The 14033-nt window shown below is 34.4% G+C and overlaps 1 protein-coding gene across 5 annotated transcripts in view; it reads left to right on the top strand.

Moving 5' to 3' along the window:
• Positions 1-14033, top strand: part of ORC4 (origin recognition complex subunit 4) — a 103337-nt gene that overhangs the window by 66057 nt on the left and 23247 nt on the right. For 4 of the 5 annotated variants that reach the window (XM_004375365.2, XM_023730380.1, XM_023730378.1 and 1 more), the window contains 5 exons: positions 1415-1488; positions 4719-4795; positions 5396-5486; positions 12176-12251; positions 13096-13181. In XM_004375365.2, coding sequence (XP_004375422.1) covers positions 1432-1488; positions 4719-4795; positions 5396-5486; positions 12176-12251; positions 13096-13181 — 387 coding nt within the window. In that variant the 5' untranslated portion in view covers positions 1415-1431. The remainder of the gene's footprint in view (positions 1-1414; positions 1489-4718; positions 4796-5395; positions 5487-12175; positions 12252-13095; positions 13182-14033) is intronic. The other variant, XM_023730379.1, reaches the window with a different exon arrangement.

The following is a 14033-nucleotide window of genomic DNA, read 5'->3' as shown; positions in this document are numbered from 1 at the left end:
ATATAAATTAAAAAAAAGAAGTACCAGTGATCCAAAAGGAGATAGAGGCAGCTAGTGACAGAAGTGAATTGGGTTTAAATTTTCTATACAGTAGAATAGAATATGCTGATTATTACTTCTGAGAAAGAAGATTCTTAAGGGATGAGTTTAATCGTCAGTAGACTACTCTTAATTTCTATTTTGGGAGCCTGGAGCCTAGAGCTTTTTGGTGGTTTACACCTTAGGTACCTGGCATATACAGTGAGAGGACAGGAAAATTTGCCTGCTCTCTGTCAAGGCCGTGTTTTGTGCTGGTCTGTTAACATTTCCAGAGAAGAAGAAAACAGCATTCTCAGGATTGGTTTCTAGTTGTCAGAATAATATGAAATTAATAAATATGAACATAAAATATAATATTGCCGCAATGACTGATCTGCCTTCAAGTTGTTGAAATTTGTTTGTACTTCCTTTTTAAAAAGTTGGTTAAGGAGGAAACACTTGGTTAAGAGTATAACTTGCTTGGGTCCTGTTTTGGTAAGTTACATAACCTTTGTATGCCTTCTAATCTTAAAAAGGGATTATGATAATAGTACTTATTCCATAGGGTTTTTATGAGGATCACATAAGTTAATAAAGGGAAAGCACTTGTAGCAATGCCTGTACATAAGTAAACATTGCTTAAGCTATTCTACCTGACTGTTAAAGTACTCCTATAGGAAATCAGTGCTAAGACAATTAGATCTTTTAGCCAAAGGGGTTTTATCTATGAGTATGTTGCCCTTGAAGAGTACTTTACAAAAGTTATAAATTTTTTTTCATTATACGTGTATTTTTTTCCCGACATCATTTTATTGCTAACTTTATTTTGAGCATTATGCTAAGATGCTCAGAATATAAAAATGAGCTCAAATTGGGGACACTGGCAAGTAAACAGATAATTTTGTTTAGTATAATTTGATTACAGATAGAGAATACAATTATGGGTTTCTTCAGAACAGTTATTTAACCTCGTTTCTAGTGCTTTTTGGATATGGTTGATGAATAGAGCCACAGAGGAAAGACTTTCTGAAAGGAATGATGCTGTGAGATATATGGAGGGAGAAACATCTAGGTAAAAGGAAGGCTCATAGGTTTTTTGTTTTGTTTTTTCTTAAAAAAAAAAAAACAAAACAATTTAGTGAAGGAGAATAATAGATTGAGGGAAAGGGGAATTGATCTGTAAGAACCATATAAAGTGTGATGTGGGAGTGTCAAATAAGTATACTTGGAGAAAAGGGAGCTGCTGTTAAAGATTTTAAAGTTTGAGAAATGTGAACATTTTTTATGTTTTAACACTTGTATTTATTTTGATTCTATAATAATAGTTAACTCAAGTATTATTAAGCCAGTGGTCTTTACTATAGTCACGCTAATATGTTTTTTTATTTTTTTAAAGGATTTGAATTTCTTGAAATGAGCAGTCGTAAGTCAAAGAGTAACAGTCTAATACATGCAGAATGCCTTTCACAGGTTAGTATATATTTTCATTCATCTCAAAGCCTATTACTGTACAAAGGTGATCAAGGAAGTAGTTATCTTCTTAACTTGGATTTGCTCTTTACCACTTATGAAGACTTACTCTTTTCATTCTCAAATAGATATCTGTAAATAGTTATAAGAAAAATCATTCGGAAGCAAAGCATTCTAAACTGTCAGTATTAAATGTGTACCAACAGATGGCTTTTGTTGTTAGGGTTGTTCTTGAGCCCTTTTCTCAGTTGATATTGTTTTATATTCATATCTTAGGCTACTTCTTAATTTTATCCTTTGTAATTCTTTGCATAATTGGAATCCTAACTTTACCTTATGTCTTCCTAAATCTGGTCTGATTTCAGTTTAGTTTAATATTGTCTTTAAAGTTTTACATTTCTTTCCTTAAATCTATTCCTAAGTATTTTATTCTTTTTGATGCCATTATAAATGGAATTGTTTTTGTTGTTGTTGTTTTATTTCACTTTTGGTTAGTTCGTTGCTATTGTATAGTAATACAATTGATTTTTGTATGTTGATTTTATATCCTACAACCTTGTTGAACTCATTTATTAGTTCTGATAGTATTTTAGTTGATTCCTTAGGATTTTCTGTATACAAGATCATACCATCTGCAAATAGAGATAATTTTTCTTTTTCCTTCCCTATCTGTATACTTTTTATTTACTTACCTTATTGCATTAGCTAGGACTTCCAATACGATGTTGAATAGGAGTGGTGAGAGTGGACGTCCTTGCTTTGTTCCTGATTTAGGAGGAAAACATTCAGTTTTTCATCATTAAGTATGATGTTGGCTGTGGGTTTTTGGTAGCTGCTCTTTATCAGGTTGAAGAAGTTCCCTTTTATTCCTAGTTTGTTTCATGAATGTTTAATATTAAGTATATACTGTATTCCAGGTAATGAGCATATATCTGTCTCTGCCCTCAAGTAGCTTATAGTCTAGTGAGTAAGGGTGTATATTTCTACCCTGACGTTTCTGTTTATTAGGCTTGATCTGAATTACTTTTTTTTTTCTTTAATCGAAACTAAACATTATTGGTATCCCCTTATAAAACCTTTATTTCTTTTTGAAGTAGAAAGGTTAACCAGATAGAGAAATTAAACACAGGAGTAAGCATTGTGATTATGAGCCCCTGTATGTGTTCATTTAAGTGTTTTACAAGTATCAGCTATTATCTATACAATAACTATTATGATACGGGTAATTTGCATTACTTAATCTTCAAAACCCGTTAAAGTCAAGTCAGTTGTGACTCCTAGCAACCCTATAGGACAAACTAGAACTGCCCCATAGGGTTTCCAAGGCTGTAATCTTTAGGGAAGCAGATTGCCACATATTTCTTCAGCAGGGCAGTTGATAGGTTCAAACTGCCAGTGCTGTGGTTAGCAGCCAAGTGCTTAACCACTGCACCACCAGGGTTCCTCATCTTCAAAACAGGCTTGCCAAAAGGTGTTATTGTTATCTACAAAGAATTTACAACTTAGAAAAAGTTAACCTTTCAAATTTACATTAATTGACTCCTCTGGCACCAATTCCCGTATTCTTTTCACTTCTTCTGTAACTGTGAGTATGGATTGTTTTTTAATCAGTGTGAACTCACATAATAAAACTTCTGTTTTAGACTATATTGCCAAAGGGGAATGGGGCTTACACACTATGTTCACCAGTCTCTCCCCAGTGAATAGTTTCCTTTGCTTAACCTGTGATAAATGTAAAGAGAATTCAGAATCATCTATTTTGGGTACATGAAGGATCAGTCTCAGGCTGTCAGACTAAGAGAAGCAAACAATCGTGGAAGCTTCTTGTTTCAGCTCTTGGGGCCAAATCTGAAATAACCCCCTGAGATTTTTGTCCCTGGAGGACCTCTGTATTAACAGCAGATAGAGAAAAGGAATGACTTAAACTGTCCATCTTTTGAAAAAATGTACTAGATTCTCTAGCATGATTTTTGACAACTAAATCTAAGCCCTTCATTCCGAGGCCAATTCAAAATTTAGTTCCTTACAAGTATTTTTACTTAATTCATTCCAATGACTCCTTACTTTATAGCCTAGCTAAATGTGATTTCTGTCACATAATCGAGCATTTGTTTATATGCTGAGTTACTAGCTTTTTGTGGTTCTTTCCTTGAATGTATCATTTCTTTCCAGTTTACTTGCGATGTCTTCGTAGGCATGGATCATGCCATTTTAGTTGTATTTTGCTCTGCATTGAATAGATTCCTCAGTAACTACAGTGAAACTTACGAGAGCCGGAACTCCACAGGACTGCCTTGTTTTTCCAGGTTTTGGAAGTTTTCTGCCTTTGATAGGGTGCAGTCTTACCACTTTTCAATCACTCATTTTAGTGGAAAATATTTCAGTTTTTCTTCTGATAGGTTTCCACCTTACGTAGGTTCCAGTTTTCAGAGGTTTTACTGTATATGGACTTTGCAGCTTCTTTGATTTCCTTGGAATCCTGACTTTTATTACAGGTATGAATTAATAGGACTTAAGCCAAGCCAGTTTAGATTTGTTGGTCTCTATAGATTGAGTGTGTAGTGCGTTATTTGGTTTGAGTGCATTATTAGATTTGCTCCTGTCTTTGTTCCTTGGCTGACACATTATACAAACTGAAGTATTCATTCATTCACATGCATTAAAATAGCCCTCATGTTGCTGTTGTAACTCAAGTAAGTAATTCTCCCTCTCCTTTCAGTCTTCACCACAAAATTCTCATCCTTTTTTGGGACATGGTATTGGTGAACCAAAGCCAAACCAAACCCATTGCCGTCAAGTTGATTCTGACTCATAGAGACTCTATAGAAAAAAATGTTAATTTTATAAGTCCTTGAAGTGGTGTCAAGGAGCCCTGATGACACAGTGGTTTAAGTGCTCAGCTGCTAACCAGAAGGTTGGCGGTTGAAAGCCACAAGCCGCTCCACAGGAGGTAGATGTGTCGGTCTGCCTCCATAAAGATTTACAGCCTTAGAAACCCTATGGAGCAGCTCTGCTCTGTCCTATAGGGTTGCTATGAGTTGGAATCGACTAGACAGCAGTGGGTTGAGTTGAAGTTGAAGTGGTGCCAGAATTCTTGAGAAGAAGTATTTAGGAAGGGTTGAATTGATTCCTTAATACCTAATTCTCTTTGGTGAAAATTTACTTTCTTATTCATTTTTTATTATATATGTAATATTTTCATTTATATTTATTCACTTTATTTTTATCAGGTACAAAGATTTTTACGTGAAAGATTTTGTCGTCAGAGTTCACATAGTAACCTATTTGGAGTACAAGTACAATACAAGTAAGTCTAACCCTTTGTCTTCATGAACTTACTTATGAACTTACCTACTTATGAATTTTTCTTAGTTACTTACGAACTTTATGAACTTACAGATATTGTCCAGCTTTTGCAAATTTGATCTTAAATAAGGCTAACATATTTTTATAGAAGCAGAAAATTTTGTTTTGTGTGTAGAAACATTGAATATCATGAAGCAAGAGCAGATATGTTTCTATAATGAGAAAGGCTTTTAACTTTCAATCTTGTGTTGTTTCTACTATCTGGGATTATGGAGAGAATTCTCAACCTTTTGCCCCAGTAGTCGGCAGTCAGCTGTGGAATAAAAGGCCAGAGTGATAGATGTGGGAGAAGGGATTCTGAATCCAAAGGTTCTGAGTACTACTGCTGCCATCAGACTAAGATATTCCAAACTTCCTAGGTTTATCTGAAATTTCCAGAGAAGCAGCATTGGCCTACTTTGTGGGACTATTTAGAGCCTAAATCAAGTACTCAGAAGAAGCAAAGGGAGAAATGCATGTTTTCTGTCTGTATTCAGATTCTGCTTGTGGCAAACTATTCCAACTTACCGTTTCAAATTTTGGCCTGTTTATATCATTTCAGACACTTAATTGAGTTGCTAAAAAGAACTGCTATCCATGGAGAAAGTAACTCTGTACTCATTATTGGACCCCGAGGATCAGGAAAGACCATGGTAAAAGCTGTTGATATCTTTTTTTTTTTTTTTTTTTTGATTTGATGCGCATATGATAATTCTTGTTTTAGTCAACACCAGACCAAAAAACCAAACCTGACTCTGATTCTGACTCTTAGCAACTGTATAGGACAAAGTAAAACTGCCCCATCAGCTGCTTCTTGGAAACCCTAAGGGGCAGTTCTACTCTGTCCTGTAGAGTCGCTATGCAATGGGGTTTTTTTTTTTTTTTACATTATGTAAGATGAAGAAATTAAAATTTCACTGTCTTCTCCCATTTCCAGTATTATTTGAAGTATATAAATTGAACGTTTAGATCTAGGTAATTTCTTGTCCTTATTATATTTATTTATATTATAATCATATTTACAATGAATTTTTAGTTTTAACTCTTTTAATTTGTTTCAGTCCTCAATACCTAGTTCTTCCACAGTCACTGTTTCTGTTTTCTTGAGTTCTATATTTTGATTTTTCTTTGTGTTCAAGTTTAGTGCTATTTTGTGTGGTTTTTACAAGAGGACTTTGTAACTAATATGCAGTGGAGCTTTCAGAATATTTTAAATACATCAAAAATTATTTTGCAAATTACCTAAAACATGGTGGCAGGTTGAATTCTTGTTTGCAGTTTTCTTTCCGCTTTGGAATGATACAGATTTCGTTTAATTTGCGTTCTGTGAAAAAAACTCCAAGAGCAAAGTTTTTTCTCCTCTTAATGAATTACTGTATCAATCTGAATAGGCTCTTTTGTCTTTGAGATTTGACAGTTTGATCATAGTGAGTCTCAGCGTGGATCTCATTGAGTTTACCTTCTCTTTTAAGAAGTTTATTGAGCTTCTTGGATTTGTATATTCATGTCTTTCATCAGATTTGAGAAGTTTATGGCCATTATGTCTTCGAACATTTTTTCTGCCTTTTCTCTCTTCTCCTTCTGGGGCTCTGATAATGTATATGTTGCTACGCTTAATCATGTCCCACAGGTTCCTCAGGCTCTGTTCATTTTTCTTTATTCTTTTTTCTTTCTGCTCCTTAAACTGGATCATTTCAATTGTTTTTTTGTCTCCAAATTCTCTAATCTTTTCTTCTGCCTGCTCAGATTTGTTATTAAACAGCTGTAGTGAGTTTTTCATTTCAGTTATTGTACTTTTCAGCTGCAGAATTTCTGTTTGGCTCCCTTTTTTTAAAATATAATTTTTATCTTTATTGATATTCTGATTTCGTTCTGAGGTCGTTTTCCTGATTTCCTTGAGTTCTCTGTCCGTGATTTTCTTTAGTTCACCGACTGTAATTAAGATGGTTGATTTAATGTCTTTGACTAATAATTGCAGTGTATGTCCTCAGGGATGATTTCTGTTAAATTCGTTTTTCCCCATAAATAGGCATACTTTACTAGTTTTTTGTATGTCGTGTAATATTTTTACTAAAATTTACTAGCCTTTTCATTGAGCTCTCCCTGGCCACTACAAATGTCTGACTAGACTCCAGAGTTTCAAAAAGTTGATTCAGAGAGTTCCTGCCAGCTCAGTAATTGTTTGGGTGGAGAAACAATTCCTGAATCTTTCTGCTCCACCATCTTCTATGACTCCCATGGGATGATTTTCTTGTATCTTTGAGTATTTTTTTTTCTTATCATTTGTTCTTGTCCTTTTTTAGGATTAGAGTATCCGGTTTTTAAACCTTTGTTTTTATCATTATTTTCTTCCTCTTTCTTACCATTCTGTCATACCACCCTTGTGATTTTCTTCATTATCAATTCTGTTACTTGTTCTTCTAATTGTGATACTGTATTTTAGTTTTCTAACAGTCTTTCTTTCTTGTTTAGCTCCTTGTCATATACTTTCTTAATCTCTTGTTTTATATTTATCCAATTCGGATAAATATACTTCAAAATAGTTTAAATAGCTCAAATAGTTCCAGACATGTTCTCTACAATATACATTTTCAGTATTAATCTTTTTCATCAGTTCAGTATTTCCTTTCATGTTACAGCATCTTTTTATAAACACATATTTTTATCTTAATTGTGTTTACTCAGGTATGAACAACGAAACAGCTATTAAGATAGTAATTATCAGCTTTATAGAATGGATAGATTGTTATTGGCTCTGCTGACAGTTTATCTCATTGTTGTTGCTTCTTAAGCCAGAGCGCTGTTCTGTTGCTTTTAACTAGTACGACTTCACTAGACTCTGGAGGAATCCGGAATTGGTATTCCAGTTCTGTACACTTTTATTCCTAGGGCACTCCAATATGGAGAGGTCAACAAGATAAGGAGCATTGTTTTACTTGTGCCACTTGTGTGGGGGAGTTTCCTGAGATACAAAAATGATCAAATAAATGGTACAATATAGCTTATTCTTAGACACGAAGTCTCAATAATATAATTAGGTAAATTCACATTTTATAAATATTACAATATATTTTAAATGCGAACTACCTGAAATACACAAAAGTAAAAGTCTACAGTTAGTTGAAAAAGGTAACAGATAGTTTGTGTGCTTTGTTGTATTTCAAATATTTTATTACCATTATGGCTCCAAGTTATATGTCAAACTGTGGAAAATACTCTTCTGTATAGAAATTTAGAAAGTACTGTAGACAGAGACTTGCTAGACGGTTAAATGGGCTGTTTCTTCTAGTTTCATATTATTGAATCTTATGTTTATTAAAAAAATTGACAATACTAGTAGTAGGTGAGCATAGGAAACCCTGTGTTGTTGTTATGTTCCGTTGAGTCGATTCTGACTCATAGTGACCCTGTAGGACAGAGTAGAACTGCCCCTTAGGGTTTTCAGGGAGCAGCTGGTAGATTCCAACTTCCAACCTTTTGGTTAGCAGCCTGAGATCTTAACCACTTCACCACCAGGGCTACTATTTTTATTACGCTGGCAAGTCTAAGAGAGTTTGCTGGTATGTTTATAAAATTAATATTTATCTACAGAGAATGTAGAAAGGCACTAACCAAACTGATTGTACTCTTTTGTGAAACGTTAATGCTCAACTAATTTTATTTTTAGTATATAATATTTAAAGTATTTGAAAAAGTGAGAATGTATCCATGAAAAAATTGACTTAAATTATACCATTGTTTACCTAACTAATTACATAGAAATATAAGACTAGCTGCTGAGGCTGCTTATGTACAACTAAACACCCCATGGGATTTGCTTCCTTGTTTTGGAAGGTTCGAGTCATGGTTTCATGAGATATCCCAGTTAATTGGCCTAATAACGTGTTTAGTGCTTCTGTTCTACCTCCTAGTTCGCTGCGTACTGTCTGGGGTCTTAAAAGCTTGTAAGTGGCCATCTAAGGCACAACAATTGGTCTGCATTCACCTGGAGCAACAGAGGAAGAAGGAGAGTTAGGAATAGGTGGGATATGAAATGTGTGGCCTCCATGAGCCACTGCATCCTTTGCCATGAGACCAGAAGAACTAGATGGTGCCTGGCTACCATTACTGAATATTTTGATAAAAGATTCTATAGAAGAATACTTATCAAAGGGGGGAAAATGCAGAACAAAATTTCAAATTCTCATGGACTGCATGCAGACTTTCTGGGACCATGGAGACTGGATGGACCCCTGAAACTATTGTCCTGTGTTAATCTTTAAACCTAAACCGAAAATATCCCCCGAAGTCTTCTTAAAACGATAGTCTAGCTTACCTAGTAAAGAATGTCTGCCTTGAGCATTATGCTCTTTTGAGAACTATCTTTATAGAATCAAAGTGACAACAGCAACTGGAAAGATTAGATAGCAACCTTAGGGAGCAGTGAGTTTCTGTTAATGGGGGAGGAACAACTTAGAAAAGGAGGGTGAGAATGGATGCACAACTCAAGAATGTAATCACTGTCACTGAATTGTACATGTAGAAACTGTTGAATTGGTATGTGTTTTGCTGTGTATATTCTCAACAACAACAACAAAATAAATAAAATTTAGGGGGAAAAAAAGACCAATCGCTCTCTAAGGGAACATTTAGGGAACAATCTGCTTGGGTGGCCATAATGGAAGAAACATGCTGCACGTCTGTCTAATGTGCAGGAATGACCCACGCAGTATCTGTGAGTATAAGATGCAGTAGGAGGAGTTTTAGGGTAAACTAGAAAATAAAAGACACAAAATGAGCCACTTTCGAAGTATGAAGGCTCTGTGGCATTCAGGGCAGAGACCTGCCTTTTAACAAGAAATTACCTGCACACACACACGTGAACTAGAAAACAACTAAGACTGTCTAGCTGGACCATTTCAGAGCTGTGAGGCACTGAAAGTAAGTAAAAACAAAGAAACACCGATTAAATTCTTTAAAAATTTTTAAAAACATTTTATTTATATATGTACATATAAAACTACTGCCAGCGAGTCAAATTCCAACTCCAGACCTAACCTGTTGCTGTCTAGTCGATGCCAACTCATAGCGACCCTATAGGACAGGGTAGAACTGCGTCATAGGGTTTCCAGGGAGCAACTGGTGGATTCAGACTGCCGACCTTTTGGTTAGCAGCTGAGCTCTTCACCACTGCACTGCCAGAGCCCCTTCAACTCATAGTGACCCTATATATAGGACAGAGTAGAACTGCCCCATAGGGTTTCCAAGGCTGTAAATCTTTATGGAAGCAGACTGCTACATCTTTCTCCCATGGAGTCACTGGTGGGTTTGAACTGCCGACCTTTTGGCTAGCAGCCGAGCACTTAACCGCTGCATCACCAGGGCTCCTCCTATATCTGTGTGTATATGTGATTTAAAACAGAAAATCAGAGCCAGGCAAAACATAAATACAGTAAGACCTGTGAAAGCTGGAACCTGTGTAAGGCAGAAACCTTGTCAGAGAAAGAAAACGCAAACATTTTCCACTAAAACGAGTGATAGAAAAGTGGTAAGACTGCACTCTGTCAAAGGTGGAGAACTTGTGATACCTGGAAAAATGAGGCAGTCCTGTCGAGTTCTGGCTGTCTCAGGTTTCACTGTATAAGTAACATATCAAGAGGTGGGAAAACACAGCAGATTACTAACAAACATGCTCAAGGCAGTATTTTGAAGGACCAAGTTAATATCATCTGAGAGTGTACTCTTGTGATCAGGGTCTGACCTGATCCAGAGGCAGAGAAGTACCACCTTGCCCTTCAGACAGTTTTTTATAAATGTCACTTCTCAACTGGGCTTTTGCTAATAATATGACAAGTGATATTGTGAGATCATCCCTTCTTAACAAGAGCTAGAGAAACTGATCTGAAGTAGGATTCACTATGCTTTGAAAACCATACAAATATACTAGAAATAGCTTGATGTGTTTGACGTCCTATTGTGAAGCCTAATAATTTAAAAAGAAGATGATACTTGCTTTTGCTGTTGCACAGAGATGTTGCTGTGACAAACAGAAGTAGCTTATTGTAAAAGCAAATACAAATAGTATTTTTTTCCTAAATCGTTTACCAGTTGTCATGTGCCTTTGTTAAATAATCCTTTATTAAAAAAAAAAAAAAACCCATTGCCATCGAGTTGATTCCAACTCATAGCAACCCTATAAAACAGACTAGAGCTGCCCTATATATGCTCACTAAATTTTGATGCTGTCTGTACTGACTTTTGTTGTGTACAGCCTCTCTTTCCTGGACCATTTATTTTTGTGATAGTACTCTTTTTTTTTAACATTGGAAGGAACAATACTTCATCATTACTCTTTCTTTTTAAAGGTTCTTTGGCTTTTCTTAATTCTACTCATTTTCAAATTTTAAAAGATGCTGTGTAGTAATAATATGAAGAGATGTGTATGATACTGCACTATAAGAGTGATCAAATGTCACAATTCAAAAAAATATAAAGAATGCAAGTACAGTAAAACGCACAAAAGCTGGAACCTATATAATGCGGGAAACCTGTCAGAGAAAGAAAACTGAAAAATATTTCCCACTAAATAGAGAGTGATAGAAAGTGGTGACTACACCCTGTCAAAGGTGGAGAACTCGAGTTCCATTTCTCACAGGTTTCACCATATATGGCATAGAAACCTTTAATTATACGAAGCTTTATAGTTACAGAGTTTAAGGTGTTATACATGTTTCTGTGTATAATTATGAATTTACATTTTAATAATAAATTTTTTATGTTGCACGTTTGAAGTTTCTTTAATAAGGGCTTTCTCTGTGTACCTAGCAACTAATTGAGGGAATATTTTTTTCTCAACTTAACCTCCTACTGTCTCTTACTTTTTTGATTTTTGTTTCATGGTAACAACAGAGTAGTTTGCAATATTCTGTAAGAATTGATATATTGGGGATAGACTTTTACCATCATTTAGTATTGTTCTAATATGTATTTCAGTAGCTTGTATCTGTTTTCATTGCTAAGAAAGATTTATAATGTACTGAAACATGAAATTCATAAGCCATAGTTTTGTGTGACTTGCAGAGAAATATTTCTTTTAAAACTTGAGGGTTGCTTCTAAGTATTTTTTACAAGTTTGGGTAGCTGATTGAGAGAGTGGCATCTGTCCTGACTCTGCCTCTTAAAAGGAGTCAGATGTGAGATGTTCTAGTTAAACCTTTTATATTTAGGGAATCTGAATATGCACTTGTTAATTTAAAAAGACAGTCTATTTATATTCTGTTCTTTCCATTCATAGTTTAAGAGAGAAAATGATCTTCTTTTCATCTGTTACCTCTTATTAAATATTTTATAAAATTTTATTTAGTTAATAAATCATGCTTTAAAGGAACTCATGCAGATAGAAGAAGTGAATGAAAATATATTACAAGTTCACCTAAATGGTAAGTATGTTACCGTTTTGCCATTGGAAATGACATAAATCAGGTGGGCTTTTTATACTCTGAAACTAAATTCATTTGTAGGTGTCTTAGTTATCTAGTGCTGCTATAACAGAAATACCACAGGTGGGTGGCTTTAACAAACAGAAGTTTATTTTCTCACAGTTTAGGAGGCTAAAAGTTTGAATTCAGGTTGTCAACTCTAGGAGACATTTCTCTCTCTGTCCACTCTAGGGAAGGTCTTTGTCTCTTTTCAGCTTCTCTTCCTTGCTTTCTTGGCGATCCTCATGTGATATGACATGTATCTTCCCCATCTCTGCTTGCCTTTCTGTGCCTAATTTGCTTATGTTTTATCTCAAAGGTGATTGGCTTAAGATACACTCCACACTGATGTAACATTAACGTTATTATGTATTACCACAAGTATAAGGGTTAGGATTTACAACACCTATATTTGGGGAACACAATTCAACCCATAACAGTATGTTTTAAATGTGTATTAATAATTAGATTTGAAAAACTGGATCCATGCTTAACAACTTTTATCATTCTATACATAAAAATTAAAAAATATAAAAAAGGAAGCACATAAGAGCTCTGTGCTGCCTTAATTTTTTTTACTTTTTTTTTTAAATAGCACTTTTTCCGAGGTGGACGGTTCTTTGAGTCTACCAAATGTCTGCATTGCTGTTTAAAATGAAATAGTATAAACTAACAGGCTTTGACACTTTTCTTTCTAGTTAAGTTTAGAAAGTATTGGAAAAAAGCATACTTGACAGGGAAATAATCTGCATTGCATCAAATATGTTTTTCATTTTAATTACTTTTTAATGGGACTTTATTTCAGGACTGCTGCAGATCAATGATAAAATAGCTCTAAAGGAAATCACAAGGCAGTTAAATCTGGAAAATGTGGTCGGAGATAAAGTTTTTGTAAGTATCATTTTAGTTCTTTTAAATAAAGTTTTGAAGTAAAATTTGTATAGTGTAGATATTTTTATGTTTTGGAAGGATAGGGAATGGTTCAGAGATTCCAGATTGAAATATGTAAGATTCTTGTCATAAAAATGTATGATATAGTATTATGTATTTATTCATCAAATGTCTATTATATATATATATATATATATATATATATATATGTATATGTATATATATGTATATATGTATATGTATATATGTCTATATATATATTTTTAGGTTATACTTGCTAAAAAACTAAGAAATTCAGGTTTATGTAGATATTCTCTGAATTTTTTGCCTTATCAATAAGATAAATTTTCTGCTTCTCTATCCATGGAGATAAATTAGTATACTTAAAAAACAACACAAAACAAAAAGTCAAGTTCTGGCAGTCTATTCCTGGTCTTCTGAGACTTGGGTGCACAGGAGTAGTGCTAAGTTTAAAGCCACAGTTGCTGATTTGAGTCTTGCCTCACAGTCATTTACTAGCTGGTGATCTGAATGTCAGAATGTCTCTAAATTTCAGATTTGTCATCTGTTACCTGGGCATTATTTTATTATACTTGCTTGCTAGGATTATTCTAAAGGAAGAAGAAAGCATTAAATATCATTTATATTCAAAAAACAAACTTGGCTGGATGGTAATGTGCTATATACTAATGTCAGTTATCTCTTACTCTTAAAAATATTTTCAGAAATTTATGCATACCACATGGTCATTACAACTTGGAGTCTCAGGACAGTGAACCCCAGTAACATTTAAATATATATATATATATTTCAATATAATTAGATACGTTTTGAAACTTTTATTAAACTTTT

This window comes from Trichechus manatus, unplaced genomic scaffold (genome assembly GCF_000243295.1).
Source record: "Trichechus manatus latirostris isolate Lorelei unplaced genomic scaffold, TriManLat1.0 scaffold00036, whole genome shotgun sequence".
Classification (NCBI taxonomy): Eukaryota; Metazoa; Chordata; class Mammalia; order Sirenia; family Trichechidae; genus Trichechus; species Trichechus manatus.
Note: the sequence above shows the minus strand (reverse complement) of the source record. Positions and strands in the feature narration are given on the sequence as shown.